This window comes from Xiphophorus couchianus, chromosome 16, assembly GCF_001444195.1.
Source record: "Xiphophorus couchianus chromosome 16, X_couchianus-1.0, whole genome shotgun sequence".
NCBI classification, from domain to species: domain Eukaryota; kingdom Metazoa; phylum Chordata; class Actinopteri; order Cyprinodontiformes; family Poeciliidae; genus Xiphophorus; species Xiphophorus couchianus.
Window position 1 is genome coordinate 1431687 of NC_040243.1, and position 21928 is coordinate 1453614.

The 21928-nt window shown below is 38.4% G+C and overlaps 2 protein-coding genes across 3 annotated transcripts; one reads left to right on the forward strand and one right to left on the reverse strand.

Annotated features, from left to right (window-relative positions):
• The first annotated feature begins 45 nt into the window (after positions 1-45).
• c16h16orf89 (chromosome 16 C16orf89 homolog) lies at positions 46-7558 on the forward strand. Its single transcript, XM_028042892.1, has 8 exons — positions 46-301; positions 1121-1273; positions 3279-3429; positions 3542-3659; positions 3823-3985; positions 4181-4285; positions 6046-6135; positions 7017-7558. The coding sequence occupies exons 1-8, from the start codon at positions 121-123 to the stop codon at positions 7118-7120; spliced, it is 1065 nt and encodes a 354-aa protein (XP_027898693.1). The 5' UTR covers positions 46-120; the 3' UTR covers positions 7121-7558.
• On the reverse strand, positions 7555-20916 carry ift70 (intraflagellar transport 70). Of its 2 annotated transcripts, XM_028042890.1 has the most exons (20): positions 20608-20916; positions 20234-20299; positions 19041-19250; positions 17962-18018; positions 17744-17879; positions 16859-16963; positions 16656-16784; positions 15327-15376; positions 14163-14315; positions 12981-13046; positions 12854-12907; positions 12680-12745; positions 11850-11926; positions 11101-11308; positions 10976-11023; positions 10314-10385; positions 9893-9996; positions 9669-9747; positions 8756-8885; positions 7555-7845 (listed from the first exon to the last, which is right to left on the reverse strand). In XM_028042890.1, exons 1-20 carry the CDS (start codon positions 20653-20655, stop codon positions 7709-7711), a joined length of 1995 nt encoding a protein of 664 aa, XP_027898691.1. In that variant the 5' UTR covers positions 20656-20916; the 3' UTR covers positions 7555-7708. The 2 variants fall into 2 exon arrangements, with proteins under 2 accessions (XP_027898691.1, XP_027898692.1); XM_028042891.1 differs by lacking the exon at positions 10976-11023 and having other exon boundaries at positions 20608-20913.
• Between the last annotated feature and the right edge of the window lie 1012 nt (positions 20917-21928).

Genomic DNA, 21928 nt, shown 5'->3' on the forward strand with positions numbered 1-21928 from the left:
CATATGTGAAGGTCCGGCTGACGTCACCGCTGACCCACCCCCTGTTAGAGGACACCAGACCATCTGTCCTCCTGGTTATTGTCTCACCGTCTGTCCCGGAGCCTCAGGCTGCAGAGGAACATGCGGACTGCGGCGCTCCGACCGGCCGCGGCGCTGGTTCTGTTCGGCGCAGCGCTGTGCGCCAGTCGGGCCGAGGTGATCGATGACTTGCTGGGCAGCCTCTCCCGCGGGGTGTCCTTCCTGGAGCGGCAGCATGAGCACATCAACCTGGACGGGGCGGTGGGCTTCGTCATGCTGCAGGGTAGGTCTGCAGGAGCGCAGCTGCTGTTTACTAGATAAACCTGCAGCTTCAGGGGGAAAATATGCATAAAAATGCAATTATGCATGTTTTAACCTTTAGACTATTAAAATCTTAATTCATGAAGCAGAAATTCCCTTCATGTTTTACCAAAGAAAATTGTAAAAACGATCATTGTTTTTGTCTTTTGTGTATTTTCACAAGATTTGATTTTGTTAAAAAATCTTTAGGTTTATTTTAATCACTGCAGCTACAAAATCCCTAAATCTGCACAAGAATCACTTAAAATCAGAATTCTAATTAAATATTTAAATGATCTTTTTCGGATTTATTCTTGTAAAGCAGTAAACACAACAAATGAGATAACAACATGTTATTCTATTATTTGGATAATTATTTGAATAATTCTGTAAGTGATTCATTTAATATCTCCAGTTGCAACCATGAAGGTTTTAAGCCATAAGAAAATACATTTATTTACAAAGTGACTATATAGGGTGCGCTGGACAGGCCAAAAGCACCTCATAGATCAAATTACGAAATTAATTAATCAATAAATAAAAATAAATATCTCCACCTAATGTGGCATATTTTTCATATGTAAATAATATTTGGTCCCTTGCAGATTTCTTCCGTTTTTCTATCTTATTTATTTGTCAGAGTTAAATATTTGAGGTTATTCAATATCATACCAAGATCACCTGAGTAAACCAAATTAATATTATATTATTACAGGAGTGGTCATAAAAACTCTCTGACCATCCCAGAGTTTCCAGTAAAACACCTCCCTGTGAAACCTGGGATTTATTCTGTTTGTTCCAGCCGAGCTGAAGGAAGCGGTCCGGACCTGGCCGCACACGGACCCGGTCAGCTGGGCTCAGAGGACCGCCGCCGTTGCTCTGCTCAGCCGCCTCGATCAAAGCCTGGACAAGGCTGTCGCCGCCCTGAGGCTCAACGACCCCAAATACTACAGAGGTCAGCAAAACAACGATAAAATAAATGTTACTTTTCTATAATTCTTCCTCTTTTGAGTTCATCAGAGTAAGAATGTTTAATCAGTAATCAATCACTTCCTGTTTCCCTGGGGTGTGAATATGACGTGACACAAACCCGTTTCTATTAGAGAACATTTCATCCAGTCAGTTAGATGTGTGTGATGTTTTTTGGGGAAAGAAAGCAGGAAACTCATAATTCTGTTAACTGATTTTCACCCATGCTAAACAATCACGCCCATATTTTTTCTCATTAGGTTATAAATATAACTACTAGGCTCAGGATCAGGACTCTCCCAACTTTTCTTTGAGGTTCCAGAACCCATTTTTGTCAGGGAGACGTCTCTCCACTGGCTTTCTTTCCTTCAAGGTGTAGAAATGCTAAAAACCGCTATCTTCCTTGGATCGTTACGTTGTTTCTTTAGGCGAGAAAACAGAACAAAAACTCCGACTATCTTCATTTGGATCGTTACGTTGTTTCTTTAGGCGAGAAAACAGAACAAAAACACCGACTATCTTCGCCTTAGATAGTTCACTTTAGTTCAGCAGCAGTCGGAGCCTGTCCCAGCAGATATGAAGAAAAAAACCAACAAAAAACAAAACAAAGAAAACAACAAGCCCAATTGAAAGAGTCCTCACCCGATAAATATATTGAGGTTCTTATGGATCCGGTCGGTCAGCAGTCGCAGGGACGAGACCTCGGACTCCCCCCGTTCAATTTGGAGGTGGACTGAAGACAAACTCCTCAGATTGGCCAACGCATCTGACATCTCGTCGCCCTCGACCTCTCCAACTCGCCGGATCCTGTTTGTGATGCCAAACTGTTGTGGAAATTTTCCTTTAACAAAGAGTGAGGGAAAACTGTTCCAAGAACCAGAGGAAGAATATGTTCTTAATCAGTATTTATTCGAAGGCTCTACAGCGTTCAAAGTCTCTGCTCACCGATCGCAGTCAGGAGAAAGAGCCTCGATCAGAACACAGCTTTCAGTTTTATAGGGAGAGTTTCATCCGTTCACATAGTTTGATAATCTACTCGGTTACAGAACAGACAGCAAGAACAAGTTTTCTTTCACTAGGAGCCATGAGAGATAAAGGAATAATTCAGTGGCTTCATTGTAATGTTAAGGCCAGAGAAACTAAACTCCTTCAGAAGTCTTCTTCTTGATCTCATGCATCACACAAGAATCATAATACTGCTATGCGTAGATTCAGCTAATTATCATAGCAACCTTCAAACTTTACCACTACATGTGTAAAAACACTCCTCTGTCCTACTATCTCAAATGCTTGGGTTGCTAGGTAACAGGTTGGGCTTTTGCTGGGGTTGCTAGGTAACAGGCTGAGCTTTTGCTGGGGTTGCTAGGTAAGAGGTTGGTTTTTGCTGGGGTTGCTAGGTAACAGGTTGGACTTTTGCTGGGGTTGCTAGGTAACAGGTTGGTTTTTGCTGGGGTTGCTAGGTAACAGGCTGAGCTTTTGCTGGGGTTGCTAGGTAACAGGTTGGTTTTTGCTGGGGTTGCTAGGTAACAGGTTGGACTTTTGCTGGGGTTGCTAGGTAACATGCTGAGCTTTTGCTGGGGTTGCTAGGTAACAGGTTAGTTTTTGCTGGGGTTGCTAGGTAACAGGCAGTACCTGCTGATTTATGACGTTTCATTCTGAAGGTTTCTGAAACGGCTCATTTTCTAGACTCCAAAATTATTGATTTATTCCCAAAACTGTCTGAGTGTTTTTTTAAGTGTTTGGTCTGTTTTTCAGAAGCAGTAGAAACCCAGACTGAGTAGGAAAATAATACATACTCTTTAACAAAACCATCCTTCCCATCTGAACTGACGTTCAGTTGGGAGCGTCAGTTTAAATATCAAAGTTTTAACCAGGTTGATATTTGAAAACAAGCTGATGAAAATGTTTTGCCACCAAGTAAAACAAATTTAAGACATTATTCTGAAAAGAGTCGGCTGTCGCTCACAGACGCTCACATCGTTTCTCTGCAGAGTTTGAGCCGCTGCTGACTTGGACGTTTTGGATGATTCCTCAGGAGTGGCGCTCTACGGATCCCAGCCTGGTTTATCCCTCAACTTTGACCTCTGAGTGTTACGACGAGCAGCTGAGCGATAAGTGCCTGACGCTGCTGCTGGGGACCTGGTACGACCAAAATGTTGTAGATACGTTTGAAGGTTTTATAATCTGGGAGATAAATGTTAACTATGTAGTTTGGAGTCAATCTTAATCTGTTTGTGTGTTTGTGGTTGAACAGGAAGATGAACGGGACGCCCTGCATCGTCACCAAGCCCTGCCGGGACACCATGACCCGCTTCGGTTGCCCACATTACTCCCTGTCCCACCAGCTCCTCTACTTTATGATTGGCCGAATGGTAAAAGCATCTACAGTCATTCACAAAACTATAAATTTAAGTCTAATTGATCTCTGATAAAAGTGAATTCCAGTAGTCCAACCACGGAGCCCTGAGGGACTCCACTTCCATCTGAAACCTACAAACCTTCTTCATTGTTGTAACTGGTTTGTATTTTCATCAGAGAGGTTGCAACAACTTGTTGAAAGGTGACACCCGAGCGTCCCGAGCCAACATGACCGAACAAAACTACCAAGACATTTTCTGCTCCAACATGATGAAGGCTAACCAGGACATCGTCGCTAACGGTTTAACCGAACAAACGGTCGACATCTTCATTGAAAACAGTGAGCATCAAGAAACATTTTGTCCAATTATGATTATATTTTCTACTTTATCTACCCTACGCTCCTTCCACACATCCACAATCTGGTGGATCTGTTTAATATTATAGTGCATAGTAATCTAATTTAAAGTTTGCATAAAATACCTTGAATAAATAACAAATTAAAACTTCGCTCCTCTTTTATTTTTTTTGACAGTCCTGATTTGTGGGTTAGCTGGTTTTTCCGACTTCCATAAAACCGACTGGCTGCAGCACATCCTCAGGCTGCAAGACGACGAAGTCGGTTGTTTTGGGAGGGACAGTGAGTATCTGCCGCCACGTCCCAAAAAACAGCTGGTTACATTTTCACAATAAGCAACAAATCAATTAATCATGATAAACATGATAAACTAAAACCAGCTCGATAATTTTCCATTTGCATAATTTATTGTTTCTCTTTTTCTACCAATAGTATAATAGGATAGTAAAAGTCTTCAGTTTGGTGCTTTGGTCTCAACAATCCTTTTTTTAAAGACAGTTTTGTTTGCAGAGACTTCATAATTCATTATATTTTTTGTTGTTTCTGTTGTTTTGTTTATTTATTTGGGATTTTTAAATGTGTTCCAGTGTAAATGTCAAATAAAACTGAAAATGTATTGATCTTTGAGAAAGTGTTCTTATGCCATTACCACTAAATTAAATGAAAATGGTCTCAAAACAACAATATAATCGAGATATCTTCTGGGACAATTTATATTGTATCATATTTATTGTTATTGTGACAGGGATAGTTACATTTAAGCTTCAAATATTTTTGTCACAAGCGAATGATAGAAACATAATAAATCTTGTTCTGATATCTGTTTAATGAGATAAATATATATTGTATATCCTCTGCTTTGTCTGGTTTAGTTGGTGCAGCTTAAACAGGAACTAATTGTTAAAAATATGGTTTCAGTGTGATTTTAAATCAGAAATGAAATGCTCAGTATAATCTGCATAGACTGATTACAGTAACAGTTACTTTGTAACTGTTAAAAAAAGAGGATAATTTAATGCTAACTTTGGACAAAACGTTTGGCTCTTTTCCTCTTTAATTTTCCCGGATCCTCGGCGAGTGGCGGCGTGCTCTAAAGTGAAAGCAACAACAAAGCGTGTTGACGTCACAGATCACAGAGTTTAATCTCATACAAAGCAATGAACAACAAAGCTGTAGAGGAACAGAGATATGCATTTTTCTCATAAAAATAAAGACACACAAAGGGAGACAAACAAACACGAAACAAAGACAAACAAACAGCAAAGACGTCTTTGGAGAGAGAGCCAATGCAAAAAAGCAAAAAAGTGGCAACTTTCTGGATTTTTCTCTCCTAACACGAAATCTTATAGTAAAGAGGTGTTTCTCTATTTAATTTATGCATTCTAGGCGTTCCCCTTGTTGACCTATTGGAAACTCCCAGGGAAACTTGGAAACTCCCCTCAATCTACGCAAAGATCAAAGGACCATCTGCCTTCTACCGAAACAAAAGAGCGGATAGCTGGCCCTGACCCCCCGTGGCTCCCTCGGTCATTCTGAGTACAGAACGACCTGGGATAAGACCTCACAGATACCTGAGAAATCTAAAGTCTCTGTCTCCCAAGGAAAATGCTAATTTTATGGCTTCATCTGTGGCCTGGCCTCACAGTGGGGGTCCCATTGAGAGATCTCCCTTAATCTGCATTTGGTTCCTGTGTCTCTGAATGCTTACCCCTCTGGTTTAGTTTTAAATGCTTAACACAAACCTGTTCAAAATAAGAGTGTTCCATATATCTTTTAAGATTAACTGTATTAAGCATTAAAAATAATCATATTTCCTTAACATAACCAAGTTTAAAGACGAAATATCACTTAAAACAAATGTGATATCTTGTATTGCTTTTATAACAGTTTCTGAATGATTAAAGTAAGAATCATTCAGAACTGCCTTTCTGTAAATAAGCTTTTTTTATTACTGTATGCACTTTGTTTAGTGGTTTCATTTTACCCATCATCATGTCAGCATGTTAAAAATCTGAGAGCGGTTTCCATGTTTGTTTCCCCAGAAAGCTTCGTCTCGCAGATTATTGGAGATGAGCTGCTGGAGCAGCTGCAGCCTCACCGGAGAGTAAAACGGAGGGAGAAAATACTTCCTGGTCAGTTTGTTTGCTTCCCTGATAAAAACCCAGTGCACAGAATCAAATAGCAGCAAATTATCACCATTTACACCCAAATATTCAGTCATTTTACAACGTCTAGTTTAACTTCAATCATTTATTTCAGAGATTGTGGTCATGGAAATTTGGAAGTAAAATTAAAAAAAAAGTTCATGCTAACATGTTGTTAAGGTCGACACAAGCCGCGTGTTTAGCATGTAGCAGCTAATGCTAATGTCAGCGTCCAGAGTTCACATTTCTAAAGAAGCTCCATGAGTGATCAGGGCTTCCTGAAACTCTAGAAATCTAATTTTTAATTTCTTCTCAATCACTAATATAAAACACAAGTTAAAATAATTTATTAAAATGTTATTTGCATTCTGATTGGCTGCCACTCAATTTCCTCAGGCTGCTTTGCTCGTGAAGCTAGCATAGCATGGCCAACAGAAGATATGAGGCAGCATTTGTGCTAAACGAATAATTATGAAAGTATTAATTATTCAGTAGAGAATAAAGGTAAGAAAAACATTCTAGAAGCTGTAGAAGTTTATTTACATATTTAGTAGTATTGTAGGTTTGCAGAGTCCAGAAGCTAATGCTGTTTGGGGGGATTAGCATGGCAACGTTTGTGAACCTCCGACCTAAATAAGATTAAAAACAACAAATATTTTTATGTTTGAGCTCATATTTCTATTTATTCAATAATTTAGCAGCAGAAAAAGCTTTTGAATTGAAAATATTGCCTGTTTGTTTTTATTAAATCAGTCAAAATGTGATTCAAACATACATAGTCAGTGTTCATCACTAATTGAGCTCAGATACATAAAGGCCGGATGTGCTGATGAATTATCCTGCTGTTGTGATGTGGTTTGTGTTTCCAGACGGTTGCTCCAGTCACATGACGGCGGTGGCGGTGGGAGCTCTGGGAGGATACCTGAACTTTCACCTGACAGAGCAGGACATAACGAAGAGGCCGCTGTCCTGAACAGACTGTCCACAACACCTGTTGAATCAACACATTTGTTGATGTTTAAAAAAATGCTGGAAGTTTGTGTTTTAATCCTCTTGGTAAAACTGGATTAAGTTCAGCTAATGTAAAAGCACACACACACACAGACACATTTCTTCACTGTAAGTATACAAACTATTTGTGTCTGTGACTGATTTAAGTTCATACGACAAATAATCCTGATTGTTACTAAATTTCTGCATGAACTCATCCCTGATGCCAAGTTTCACCCATTTTATTCACGTCGCTTTGAATTATTGCTAAACAAGTTTTCTGACTCCAGAAAACATTTTCTGTTTTTACAGGCAGAAAATGTTGTTAAATGTTGTGTTTTATGGAGCTAAGCAGTAAAAATCTGCAGGAATTTTCTCCAACATGAAACTAACTTCAATTAAAAACCTCCAGGCATCTGCATTTGAAAAGCGTATTTTATTTATTTTATTATCATAAATATCTGTTTATTCTTTATAAATTATATTATTTGTCCGAGTATAAAACTAGAAAACACTTCAGGAAACTGAAGCTGACAGATCGTTGCTGTTTGCAGGAAGTAGAGCTGAAGTTTCATTTGTTCCAGCCGGTGACCTCGTAGAACAGCGCCTTGAGCAGCCGCGCCTCGTACGTCACCGTGTTTTTCCCGATGTGGACGTGGATCTCCTCCAGCGGCTGCTCGATGATGGCCGGCACCCCCTTCCCATAAACTGCAGGGATACAGGGAGGAAACGAGGAAAACGGGGAGGAGACGAGGAGGAAACGGGGAGGAGACGAGGAAAACAGGGAGGAAACGAGGAAAAGGGGAGGAAACGAGGAGGAAACGGTTACGAATCAGTGCTTCCTGCTTCCGTGGTTCTCAAATGATAATCTCATTTATGAAAAACAGAATCAATCCAAACCAACTTTTTATTGTTTATGAATCTAAATGGTTCTATGGAAGCAAGGCAGCAGCAGACCATCACACTGCCACCACCGTGCATTATTGGAGATATTATAATCTGCTTCTGAAATGTTTTTTTTTTTTAAGTTCACTTTTGTCTCATCTGTCTTGGGGATTATTAAGATGTTTTTGGTAAAGTTTAGACGAGTTTCATGTTCTTTTGGGTCAGCAGTGGTTCTGGTCTTGTAAATCTCTCATGGAGGCCATTTTTAACATGACCTTTGACCTTAATTGAGGCAGCGATGCCTGCAGAGTCTAAGGCAGGGGTCTCAAACTCCAGGCCTCGAGGGCCGCAGTCCTGCAGTTTTTAGATGTGCCACAGGTACAAAACACTGGAATGAAATGACTTAATGACCTCCTCCTTGTGTAGATCAGTTCTCCAGAGCCTTAATGACCTAATTATTCTGTTCAGGTGTGGAGCAGCAGAGGCTCATCTAAAGGTTGCAGGACTTCGGCCCTCGAGGACTGGAGTTTGAGACTCCTGGTCTAAGGGTTAATTCCCACCAGTCCTGTTTAGTTCGTTTTAAACCAACTCCAGTCCATTTGTCCAGCAATCCGGTTCATTTGGGGAACGCTAACCAAACAAAAAAGTAAACTCTGCCAGAGTGTGTATCTCTCGGTGTGTAGCTCCAGGTGTGTATCTGTTGTTGTGTATCTGTTGTGTAACCGCGGCTCACCCTCGCAGTGCTCCAGGAACTGAACGCACTCGTTAACCACGGCGTCCCGCAGCATGACCATGTGTTTGGACATGTTCTCCAGCAGAGAGAGGAAACAACGCTTGGCGTAGAACCATGTGTCTGTCCCGAGCTAAACACACACACACACACAGAAATTAACTAATTGTTTCAAACATTTTGTAATTAAACTCTTTAAAAATAAGCATCTGTTTGAAGTGAAGCCAGTTTTCCTGTTTGACTTCACATTCCTGAGTTGATTGTGTTTCCAGCTGCAGCTTAGCGGACTCAGCTGCAAACAGAATCTGGACCGGATCAAAGATCCCAACCAGAACCGCCGAGTCCTGCAGAGCCGCTCACTTAAGCTGGAAAACAACCGGACCTGCAGAAGTTTTTATTGTATTTAGAGGCAGAGCAGGAATCTGATCAACATCTAAACACACAGTTACATTGACTTTAATGTTTTATCTTACTTGAAAATATTTTAGAAGTTGACAGATTTTTAATAATAATTTTAAGCAAATAGTCATTTTTGATTTGAGGTTTTTGTCGCATATTTATGTAGCCTGGTTGGAAGAAAATATCTGTTACCGTTGGAAACAGTGGATAAAGTGTGTTTCTATCCACATATTCACTTTGCACATGATCAGTGAAGCACATATTTGAGTTTCTGCACATTAATCTAATTTGTCCCGATTTTGTTTCCTTTGAACTTCAAAACTGAGCTGCAAACGTCGCTGACGAGGAGAAACTAGCCAACTGTGTAAATGTTGGAGAATCCACAGCCCAGCACGGCTTCAGCCGCGCTCTGGATGTTCTTCTTTGATGTAGGTTTAATGTCGTAATCTTGGCGCTATCGCCCCCTGCAGTGCAGTTGGCTGAGTTCATCAGGAAACGACAGATTAAAATGATGAACCTTCTTGTTGTAAGGCTCCAGGCTCTTTATGACTCGAGAGACGCCGAAGTCGTAGTTCCCTTTGGCGCAGTACAACGTCCTGAAAAACGGTTCAGAAGACGAGTTTAAAAGCCTCATTCAGCAGAAATGACCAGCAGTTTTACGCTGGGTATTCACTAATCTTTTAAATTATCTTTAATAACTCAGAATATTCCTGCTACGTCATAAAGTCCCGCCACACTGACCCGATGACCAAGTTGACGATGCAGAGGTGGAAAACCTTTTTGTCTGGATCATCGTAGGAGATCTGCTCTTCCTCCTTCTCAATCTTCCTCATCAGCTCTTCAGCCTGGAAAACAACGATAAAATGGAAAAAGTGAGCCGATCAATGCATTAGCAAAAAAAAAACTTTAATGTCATGGCTTCTCACCATGCTGGTTATTTTACTACGCCATTGATTAATGATTATTAGTTATTATTGACGTTCAGCTGTCAGCAATTCACTGTGATTGGCTGCTTGTATAAACGTGTTTTTATCTGGAGAAACAAGCAGACAGAGCAGAGCGCTGTCCTTTTCACAGAGAACATCTCTCCTTCCTGTCCATCTGTCATCCTGATGACCTTTAACCTCACAAAAAATATAAATATGAAGGAGTAGATTGTCACCTCTTCGTTCTGGCTGGTCATGATGTAGGAGACACACAGGTTGGCCAGAACCACAGCGCTCACGTTCAGGATCTACAGCACACACGCACACACACACACACACACACACACACACACACACACGATTCATCAGCAGCAGCTTGTTTGGAACCAACAAAATGCAGGAAAACTGTTAAAGGACTCAGCTAGCTAATTTAGTTTGGAGCTAAATATTTACTTATTTAGTAAATATTTAGTAAGAACTTATTTCACCCACTAAACTTTTAGTGGATGAAATAAATATCTGGCTCCAAGCTAAATATTTTGTTTGCTAACTAAATAATTTGTTTAAAATGGTACATTTATAAATTAATAAATAACACGGTGAAAATGTGACTTTTGAAAAGTCTCATTCCTTTCCTGTTATTGGAGGATAAATAACCCAAATTAATTATTGCTGTTAATTTTTGATTGTGTAACTTTACAAGCGGCGCCGCAAACCTTCTGGACCTGCAGGCCTGAACACGACTGGAAGATAAACGGCTAAAAAAACAGATAAAAAATCTGAATTTGTGTCTAATTAGTTTCTCCTGATGCGGCGGATCTGAAACGACCCAAGAAGAAACCACAGCAAGCAAAGACTCAGAGGAGGAAACACTGCAGAGGAGTGGTTTGGATTTTACCGAAGGTTTGCATTTGCAGGGACACTCCTGAATGCTGCAGTGCTCCACCTGGACAGAAAGGCAGGCCGTCATCGCCCCCCAGCGCTACAGCCCCCCGCCTACCCGCCGTTGTCATGGTAACTCACGGAGTCGTAGTGCTTCTTGACGATGGGCTCGTAGAAGCTGATGGCCTCCTTGTACTTGTTCTGCATGAAGAGGACGTGAGCCACGTTCAGCTTCCAGGTGTCGTCGTCGTTGCAGAACTCCACCGACTTTCGGAAAATCTTCTCCACCATCTGGAAGTTCTCGCGGTTCCAGTAGATCTTTGCCTGGGCCATCAGAACCACGACGTACCTGAGAGAACAACCAAAATAATTCACAACATTTCACTGAAAACAGCAGAAAACAAACAGATTTACTGCTTTTCATCAGTTAAACATGAGCTGCTGTGTTGATGTTAGACTTAGAAATGTGTGATTATAGTTATGACACTGCAAAAACAAAATATTACCAGGTAATTTTGATCCAGTTTCTAGTGCAAATATCTTAGTGCACTTGAAATAAGACTAAACTAACTTATAAGTAGATTTTCAGCAAGATATCTGAGCTTGTTTTAATAAAGAGTTCTTTGATATTGATGAAAAAGTTAGTTGTTCTATTGGCAGATTATTTCACTTATAACATGGAAAAATGTCTCGTTCTAAGTGAAATAATCTGCTAATGGGAAAATCAAAGAATTACCAACTTAAAACAAACTCCTATATCTTCCAGAAAAGTTAGTTGTATCTCAGTTTTGTCTTATTTCAAACAAACAAAGATATTTGCACTAAAGCTGGTAATATTTTGTGTTTCTGCAGTGTATCTGGTGGTGTATTGTAGCAGTGAGTGTACTCACTTCTCCTGCATCAGGTCGTACTCCTGCAGCATTTTGCTCTGGGCCTCGTCGTCTCGAGTTTGTCTGGTGTCCTGAACCTGAGCAAGGACCAAATTCAGACTGAGTTAAACTCTTTTCTAATTTTATTTTGTTGCTTCTTTACCCTTTCTTACACCAGTCATTAAGATAAAAACAAAAATAATCTCTTTTTAATATTTGATTAGACATTATTGGATCACAGAAGTTCTCCATCCAATCAGACTGAGTTTGAGATGTTTTACAAAGACTACAGAGTCTCAGTCTGGATATGTGCAGGAAACCCATCAAAGATCTACAGCTGCTTCTACAATAAAAGCCTCTTCAACATTAGTCAGCCCCTCCAGTTTTTTTTAATCCTTAATTGCGGAAATTAACGCAAAATCAACAGAAACCCACATTTTTCCACGCAAATGCATAATTGTGAAAGTTTTTTTTGAAAATCTTCCACAAAAATGTCCAAACCACCAGGTTTAAGTGATGCTTGGTCCTCACTTAAGGATTTCTGACTTCTACTCTGCTACCTCAGGTTTCTGATAGTCTGTAATTGTATGACTTTATTCTCATAAAATTATAACTATTCTGGTATAATTTCTCATATATTAACTTTATTCTCATGATGTGAATTTTCATCGGACAACTTTATTTTGATATTATGACTTTAATCTTTTATTATAACAGCTTTATTCTGGTATTATTATGACGTATTCTCATAGCATTATGAGGTTATTCTCATAATTTCATGATTTTTTTCTTATCTTGTCTCTTACATTCTGTTGTAGGATTTAGAAATAATCAGAGGAAAAATCAACAACCTGCTTTGCCAGTTTGCGAAGTTGCTCTGTTAGTTTGCTGTTCATCTCTTCAAACTTTCTAAAGGCCTGAAAGAGAATCAGAAGGAAAGACGCAGCTGAACACCAAACCTTAACGTTAAGATGCTTCCAGGGTTTTTATTCTCTGAAATAATGCAGTAAATGGCCTTGCCGTACCTCCTCTGGTGCCGTCTGGCAGGTCAGTAACGCGTCCAGGAACTCGTACATGTACTGGAAGCGTAAAAAGAGTCGGTCAGAGTTCGGTGGAAAACATGAGACTCCTGCAGAAACATGGGAAACTCACCGGAGAGAGGAACTTGTAGGTGAGGTGAGCGTTTTCTGCCAGGACGTCGGCCGCCAGGTCGAAGTACTGCGAAGGAAATCCAGCAGAGGCGTTAATCCTGATTAATGAAATGACAACGTCTCCCTGCTGACAATTCACAACATGAACACAAAGAATCGAGCTGCAGAGAAAACCCGACGCTCACAGGACATGAACAGATTCACTGAGCTATGAACAGATTCACTCAGCTATGAACAGATTCACTCAGCTATGAACAGATTTTTAAATAAACCATTTATTGCCTAAAATGAAATAATATTTCTTTACTGAACAATTGATCATTTGTAGGAAAGGATGAATCTGCAGGTAAAAAAACATTTCTAATTTCATCAAGCTCAGCTTTTTCTACTGGACTGAACATCAACAGAATGTAGGGCTGTAAATCTATGCAGCCATATAAATTTTGCTTTACAGGAGATTTAAAAATATGCATATACTTTTATTTTTTCTTTTACAGAACAAGGTAAAAATGCCACTTGAGGAGTTCTGAGTAGGACAGATTTACAGATAAAGGTGTTTTTTTTATGATCTTAAAAGCAGTTTTAGTTTAATTACTGCTCTGTTGATTTTTCAGCAAATTGAGTTTGAAGAGTTTGCTTACTTCAGGTAATAACTGATTAGTAAATTAGTTGATAACTATTTTAATAATCATTTCATCACTAACAAAAAGAAACAACTCATATGAACATATTGCACAGGAGTGAAGTGTGTGATGGTGGAAAGTTAAAAGGAAAACAATAAGGTAAAAGAAATCACAAAAAAGACAAAAGTAGAAAAATTAATCTTATCTTTAGATTTATTTAGTTCACTTTTTGACTTGTTTTCAGAGACGGATACTCCCCTGCATATGAGGAAAATTACTCAATTTATTCCAATTCTTAACAAATCCTTCCAAAGCAACTCATAATTGCTTTGTTTTTACCAGCTGTTAATATTATTTTTGTCAAATATTTGTCTTCCAAATTAACTTTAGACAAAGTTCCTCTCAGAGACAGTGAGTAAAAACTACATGCTGACCAATAACTAAATGATTATTGCACGTTTCACTTTTTCAATCCAGCTGAAATAAATTCACGTGCCTCTTCCAGGCTGACAGAGCTGACCGTAGCAAGGCAGACGTTTTGTTCCTGGTTGTTTCTGTACCTCGTGTTTGCAGTAGAGCAGCAGCAGGTTTCCGAACGTGACCCGGGGGAAAGACGGCTGCTGCAGCAGAAACGCCATCTTCTCAAATCCCTCTGAAGGCTTCAGCTCCATGTTCACCAGGGCCTGGTTGTGCAGCGTCACGGGGTCCAGCTCCTGCAGAATAACAGAAAATAAACATGCATGTGTCACAAATCACTTTTATTTTGCTTATTCATAAAGTTTTTGTTGCTTTAATTCACAGAAATCAGACAACAAACTGGGGGAAGACGTGCACTACTCCAAAATCCTATTTTGTTTTATGAAATGTTTGTTTTCTATTGAGAAATAGAATGTTGGAGTTTAATTTCAATAATTTCTATTGAGTTTACTAATACAAAGACAAAACAAAGAACACAGAATGTGAAATAAAGTATTCCAATAAATGCATTGGTACCAAAACCAATAAAAACATTATGATGAATTAAAAACTTTTAATGACATGCATTTGTGTTTACAGCTTTTTTATTTGCATTATTGGAAATATTGGATATATATAGTTAAATTTTACAATCCAAAAATGTAAAAAATGCTAAAAATGATGAAAATTTACATTTGTGGGTATAACATTTTCTAAATATAATAATTTTGATTAATTACCTTCTTTTTGAATTTGTATTCTTTCCATGAAAACTATATTTTCATATCTTAGTGAAGATTTGGTATCAACATTACAAATTATAAACTTATTCCAGACAATTCCAGAATAAAATGGTAAAATAAAATTTACCATTAAGATCTATTGCTTTAATATATTTCACCATGTGTTTATTAGTAACAGTTTAGATTAGATATCTTTAATTTCGCTGATGTTATTATAATGTAATTTATTTAATTTCCCTTTGGAAATAAAGTATTTTTGAGTTGAATTTTAATTAAGACATTTTTCCTGTCGCTATCCAACACGACCACCAGGGGGCAGCATTGGCCAGTCATTTCTCAGCATTAGCATCTGGTGAAGCGAAGGAGAGTAAATTTATCTCAACAACAGCCTGGTATGAAGATATAATGATCATTCCTGCAATGTTCTGATGCCGAGCTGCTGAGAAAAGAGTCCAGGCAGCTTCGGATTAAACGTGAACCCGGTGACCTGAGGAGGAGACGGTGATGAAGGGCGATGAAGGTTACCTCCTCTGACCTCGGCGGCATGTCAGTCAGCGCCTCCTGAGCTGCTTTCCCTGCAGGAACCAACAAGCAAAGAACCCAAAAATTTTACTCAAGAGTGACAAGTAGTCATTCAAGAAATTACTCAAGACAGAGTAAAAAAGTATTTGGTAAAAAGTCGACTCAAGAACTGAGTAACCGATCAAATGTCAATCATTTAATGTTTAATACTACATTACCGGACGGACCAAAATATAAAGTTAAGTGTAAATTTTGGTAATTTAAAAATCAAAATGACAATAATTCTTATAAATAACCAAAAAATAACAAAATCAGACCAAATAAAATTGTTTTTCAAAACAAATGTATAAACCTTTAACAAAAACTGCAGGTGTGTCTGTCTGATGAATCTTTTTATTAAAACATGTTTATTTTTCCTTCAGTGGGTAGAAAATCCAGAAATTTTACTCAAGTAAGAGTAGAGATACTTCATAATAAAATTACTCAAGTAAACATAAAAAGTACAGTGTAGTAAAAATACTCCTAAAAGTAATTTATTTCTAAAAAGTGACTCAAGTAAGTGGAACTAGTTACTACCCAACTCTGCCAACAAGAAAGAAAACACAGAGAACGTCAGAGCGTCGGACTCTAGAAAACTTCTGCCCCACATTTTCACAGCAAAGATGAACCGAACCGTGAAACTTGTTCTCAGTTTGACCTTTGCAACTATTCCTGAAACGGAAATAAAGACATGAGACGGAAAGAGAAGCAAAGTCCTGCAGCCGTTTGATGTGGGATTCACGTCTCCTCTGATCACCGTTCTCTAAGCTTTGCTCTGATAATGTGTCAGAGAGGATTCTAGTTCAGGATAAAAACAGGATTTAGGAGTTTTGTTTCCCCAGATAAATTCTGTCTTTGTTTTGTTTTTTCGTCTTTCTCTCTCTGGAAGAGACATTAAAGACGAACACGCAGCTGCATGAGCAGAACTCTGGAAAATACTCTCTGTTGGTGATTCTTTCAATAATCAGTAATGATTAATTTGATTAATAGTTTCAGCCCTGTGGATAACAGCTCTGTCGAGTATCCCGGCATAAACCCAAACTGTTTTGGGTGAAAATTCTTATAAGGAAAATGAGAAAGCTGCTCCACTTCTGACTTTTTAATGACTTCAGATATACAGTATATCCTTCTTTCAGCCAGCTGACCAATAGTGTGTAGCAACTAGTGGGGGAGGAGCAGCGTTACACTCCAGACAACCAAAAAAGGCTCAGGTGGTTCAGGTATTCCTCTGTTAAAAGCTCTTTAAACCTGTTCAGTCCTTCCTGGTCTTTATGAACCAGAGGTTCTTCTCACCGTTCTTCATCTGATATTCAATGGCTGCTTTGAGGTTGAAGGCTTCGATCAGAGCCGACTGATGCAGGACCAGAGTGTTTCCCACGCTGTGAACGTCGAAGCCTTCCGTTTTCACCCCGACGTCCAGCTCTGCCGCACAAACAAATCACAAACGAGTCAACGAGCTGAAGAGGTTTACAGAGAAAAGCAGAAAGTAATTCCACCTGGATGTTCTCTCATTCCTCGGTCTATGATCTCTGTGATGTATTTGACGGCCTGCGGATAGTTCTTCATGCTGTAGTAGGTCAGGGCGATGTTGTAGGACAACGCTGGCACAAAAAACACATGAACAAAGAAAAACAGGAGATTTATGGTCATTATGAACGGACTTCTGCAGACAGAGGTCCATTTTTTGTGTGGTCGTTCAAACTACTACTTAAACGCAAACGCACTCAGACTTCTGTGTGAACGCTTTACGACCCCAAAGCGACCAGGATGTGCAGAAGAAGAACGCTGACATCACTCAGCAGTGCTCTGTTTAGAGCAGTAAAAATGGCCGCCACCGTCTATGGATCAATTTAAAGTGACAGAAGCCGATTTTAACGTCACAAAATCATAACAAGACGAAGGAAACTGATAAAAATAAAGCCCAGCTAACGGCATCGACCTTCAGTGGAGCATCGACTTCTATGGAGAAATCTGATTGGATGTGGAGTCAGAGCTCAGAGTGGTGCGTTCACTGGCTGCTTTCATTAGTTCATTACTATCATTTTCATCCACTGTTTATGTTCAGATTTACCATCTGGATTCTCCTGATGCAGAAATATGACGCATGTCTCCCATCAGTGACGTGAAAGTCGGGTAAAATGCAACATGATAAGACGCTTTGAAAACGATCAGATTCAATTTAGTTCCACATTTTTAAGTGGAACAGATTGGATATTTTTGTGGCTGAAAAAGTCGGATTTGGGTCGCATTCGCTGTATTAACCTAACAAAGTTTTTTTTGGAGACCAATCAGATCATGTGAATGACAAAAGTGACAACAAAAAGTAAAGAAAACTACAGAGATTAACAGGTTTCCTGCTTCCTGTGTGTTTGGCTGATCACCTGGGACGTATCCCAACATCTGCATGGCTGTCATGAACTTCTTGCTGGCCTCCTCATACTTGCCGTCCTGATAGAGCAAGCAGCCCATGTTGTAGACGTAGTCCGGGTCGTCCTGCGGCAGCTGCTGCAGGAGCAACTATCGGCACAAAGAGACAGAGAGAGAGTCAGCGGAGAGAAAATCACTGAACAAAATGGCTGCTGATGGGAACGAGCTTCACCTTGGCACCAGAATAATCCTCCTCACAAAATTTGATACATGCCTGGAGCTTCACCATCTGGGATAGAAACAGCAGGAATCAGAAACAGAAACAAATATAATGAAAAAACAGATAAAGTATAAATTAAAACATATTTCAATTTATTAGAGCTGTTTTTATGGAGACCTTGGTGTCTGATTGGCTGCTTCTAACAGCAAGTCAACAACTTATTCCAGATTTGTAATTAATGAGTTTGATGGGTGAAGGTTAGACACTGTAAATTAATCCATGGTATGCTTCAGCACAGGAACATGAAATAATTTATTAAATCACAAAATAATTAGGTCTAGTTTTTGTATGAAATCACAACACATTTAATTATTTCTGTATTTATTTCCTGCTTTAAAAAAATTTATTACACATTTAAATCAATATTTTATAAGTTATGTATTTATTGTCTGCAACAAACCGACAGCCTGTGCAGGGTGACCCGCCTCTCGCCCGAAACGATGGATGGATGGATGGATGGATGGATGGATGGATATGTATTTATTGTAACTTGGCAGCCTTAATTTTCCTTACTTCACTCATGAAACACAGAATAAATATTACAAAAATATGTCTTTTTCACTGTACTTTTTCCTCAATATTAAGGAATTATTGACTGAACACAAGCTCCTGTTTCTTGCTGTAATGTTACTTGTGAGATAGTTTTGCTTTATTTCAAATTTAATAAGAAACTAGACCAAAATTACTGAGAAAATATTTTTATTTTTGCAATTTTATTGTTAAATTACTGAATAAATAGTCATATAAGCTCAGCAACAAAGATATTGATTGTTTTTAATCTGTTATTTAGGTCATTTAACCATTTAATGCTTTTATAACCTCTGATCATTCATGGAACTTCATTGAAAAGGACAGACATAAAACACTTTCTATATTTTGGCAGGAAAACTTGAACACAATACTCTGGATGCTCTTCTTATCTCTTCTTTTATTATGGGTATTAAAAATATTCTGTTTTTGTCTAAAGTCTCCGCCGGCAGCTCAGAGCTTTGCCTCGATTAAGGATCAGGATCGGATCAAACATGTGGCACCTTGGTGTGGCTGCTGGGGTTGTCCAGAACAAACGAGGCCTTGGTGGCCTCAGAGTAAGCTCCGGCTTTGTACAGCGACTGGGCGTAGTACAGCTTGTACTCCTCCACCTCCGGGTGCAGCTGGGTGAGCTGCTCGTAGCACTCTGCGGCGCTGCTGAAGTCCTGGATGTGGTAGTAGCAGAACCCCAGCAGGGACAGCGCCGCTCTGGACTGAGACACACAAACACACGGAGATACTTATAACACAAAAACAACAGAATGTAGGTTAAATAATCCTAAAACCCTGGATTAAGTTTTAGTTATTGGCACTGACTGGCAGATAGAAACTCACAGCTGGGTTATATTTGATCCCAATCAGAATTTCTTACGTCACAGTAAAAATGTTAGGAACAAAGTGTTTTATCCTCTAAGTAATATTCCCAGAGAGTGACCCAGTTCTAATCCAGAGATACGTAAAATGTACAATCTGCCAAACTGATGACTGTAATGTTTTGCTTTCTGCCCTCCTAAGAAGAGATTAGCGCCAGTTATTATAAAACTCAGCTGCAGAAACACTGAGCAGCTCCAGTCTGATCGGCCTTCAGGTCTGCTGTTGAAGTGAAAACTAAAACTAATTTTGAGGCGTCTTTTACTTTATTTAACCCACACCTTCGGATCCAACAACCTCTCCAGGGGTGAAACTTTTTCACTTCCAATACGATAAAACACAGATATTGCAGTTTTGAGCATTGGCCAATACAAACATTAACCTGACATCAGCCCAGATAATTCATAGTTACTATTATGAGTTATTATTTATTTTGTAGTGTGGAATATTAGAAAAAGCTTGATCAAATGATACATAGAGATGATCTATTGGTTATTTTTGGATTAACTAATTAATAATTAGATAGCAAAAGGTTCTTCATAGTAGATTTTATTTTATTTTATAATGTTTTACAGAATTTGAACCATGTGAAGCTAAAACGTAACTGCCACTGGATAGAACAGATTAATAGACAAGAGTTTTTCATTTTAAATGCAATTTATTAAAAAATGATTAGGTTTATTTGATAGTGACAGGCACATGATAACATAAACAAACTGAATAAAACAGCGATTATAGACTTTAAATTAACAGTATAGTGGCTCAGTTTGCTTTTACATCCCTGGATATTATGTTGGCAGCTTCTTTGGATCCCTCAGCCACTTACCTTGGTGTGTTTCTGAAGTTGGCCGTTAAGTATGTGAATTGCCTCCACATATTGTCCGTCTTTAATCTAAAACAGATCAAATAAGCAGAGATGTAATATCTATCAACACACTTTAACAAACTATTAAATTAATGAAAGAAAAACATCTTGTATTTGAACATACGGTAGAACATATTTATTTCAAATATGTATGCCGAATTACAGAGATGATAGTTATGATTGAAAAAAGCGTAACTAAGTTGTGTTTCCCTTTTCAGTTACGGACGTACACTAAATTTAGAACAAATCTAAACGGAGTTTGGCCTGGCTTTATCACTACTAATGTAGCCGTTGACCTGAGAAACTAACTTCTATCCAAACAACGAGCTTCTCACCAGTGTGTAGATGGTCGCCGTGTATTCCCCATCTTTAATCGCTGCCATGGCTCCCAGAAAGAAGCTTTTTAGAAACACAAACTGCTCGTTTTTCTCCGTAAACTGTAGCTGTTTATCATAGCATTTATGCTAGCTCCTATAACGGAGACGAGACGGAATGCATAGGAGCTGTTACCTAGCAACGACGTAGACCGGAAAGAGGAGAGTTGGCAGGCGTCTTCGGCAACTAATAAAGTAAAATGATTTGTTTTGTTTGGTTTGTAAAGGATATTAAACTGCGTATTGTTTTACTCCTTCATAGTCCAGTGCTGCAGCATATTGCGAATGTATTTAATTTCTAAATTTTATTCATAAATTTGAGTAGGCGGGCCTAACATTGCTACAGAAAAAGTGATTGGTTTACAGTTAAACTGCTGTGCAGATTAACCAATCAGGTGCTACGTTCTTTTTCAACGGCCACAGCGACGGTGTAAGGTTTTTTTTAGGATGGGTTGTAGCAGTGGAAAGGTAAAATAATTGTTTACTGAAATAATAAAATATATTTTAATACAGAAGTTTAAGTTTTAAATAATTATTTATTCATTTTTATATTTAACAAGTTCCAGACAAACTCAGCTGTTAATAAACCTGTTTGTATTCATACAATTTTCATTTCTATTAAGTGTCAGTTACATAACGTGCAATGTGAATAAGACAATTCATTTGAGCACATTTATTTTTATTTAAGCAAATACAAACCAGAGATAAAGTGAATATTAACGCAAATTAACTTGCTAATTGCTAATTACGCAAAAAAGCTATTAGCAAAATATGTTTTTACATTTTATAGATTAAAAACTAAAGGGAAAGATTTATTCAGATACAAACTACAAAACAAGAAACTAAATAGTTTATAACAGCAACTGTCCTTGTGTTGGATGTCTAAAGATACCAAAGAGAACAAATAAATTTTTTTCTCTTACTAAAATAATAAAATATAACATTATATCAAAGAATAACAAAGATACAATACCTTCATTCTTTGATATTTCTTTCTATATTCTGCTCAGTTTTCTGCCGTCATACTATTGTTGTTGTTGTTGCCAGTTTTTGTAATTTTCTGAGTTTTTCAACTTTTTAATATTAAGTAAATAATTCCTTAATAGTAATGAAAAACTACTAGATCCATCGGCAGATTGTTGCACTTATAACATGGGGAAAATATCTTGTTATAAATGAAATTATCTGCCTAAGGAACTAATACTTTTTCACTAATATTAAAAAGTAATTGACTTAAAACAAGCTCCTATATCTTGCTGAAAAGTTACTTGAAAGTTAGTTC

Bases quoted from the DNA above. Each gene is read 5' to 3' on its own strand.
- ift70 (XM_028042890.1), bottom strand. From the start codon at position 20,655: ATGGCAGCGATTAAAGATGGGGAATACACGGCGACCATCTACACACTG. The intron at 20,300-20,607 runs GTGAGAAGCTCG...GATCTGTTTTAG, and splicing joins CGGCGACCATCTACACACTG to ATTAAAGACGGACAATATGT. The intron at 17,880-17,961 runs GTGAAGCTCGTT...TTGTGCCGATAG, and splicing joins AGGATTATTCTGGTGCCAAG to TTGCTCCTGCAGCAGCTGCC.
- c16h16orf89 (XM_028042892.1), top strand. From the start codon at position 121: ATGCGGACTGCGGCGCTCCGACCGGCCGCGGCGCTGGTTCTGTTCGGC. The intron at 3,986-4,180 runs GTGAGCATCAAG...TTTTTTTGACAG, and splicing joins CGACATCTTCATTGAAAACA to TCCTGATTTGTGGGTTAGCT. The intron at 4,286-6,045 runs GTGAGTATCTGC...TTGTTTCCCCAG, and splicing joins CGGTTGTTTTGGGAGGGACA to AAAGCTTCGTCTCGCAGATT.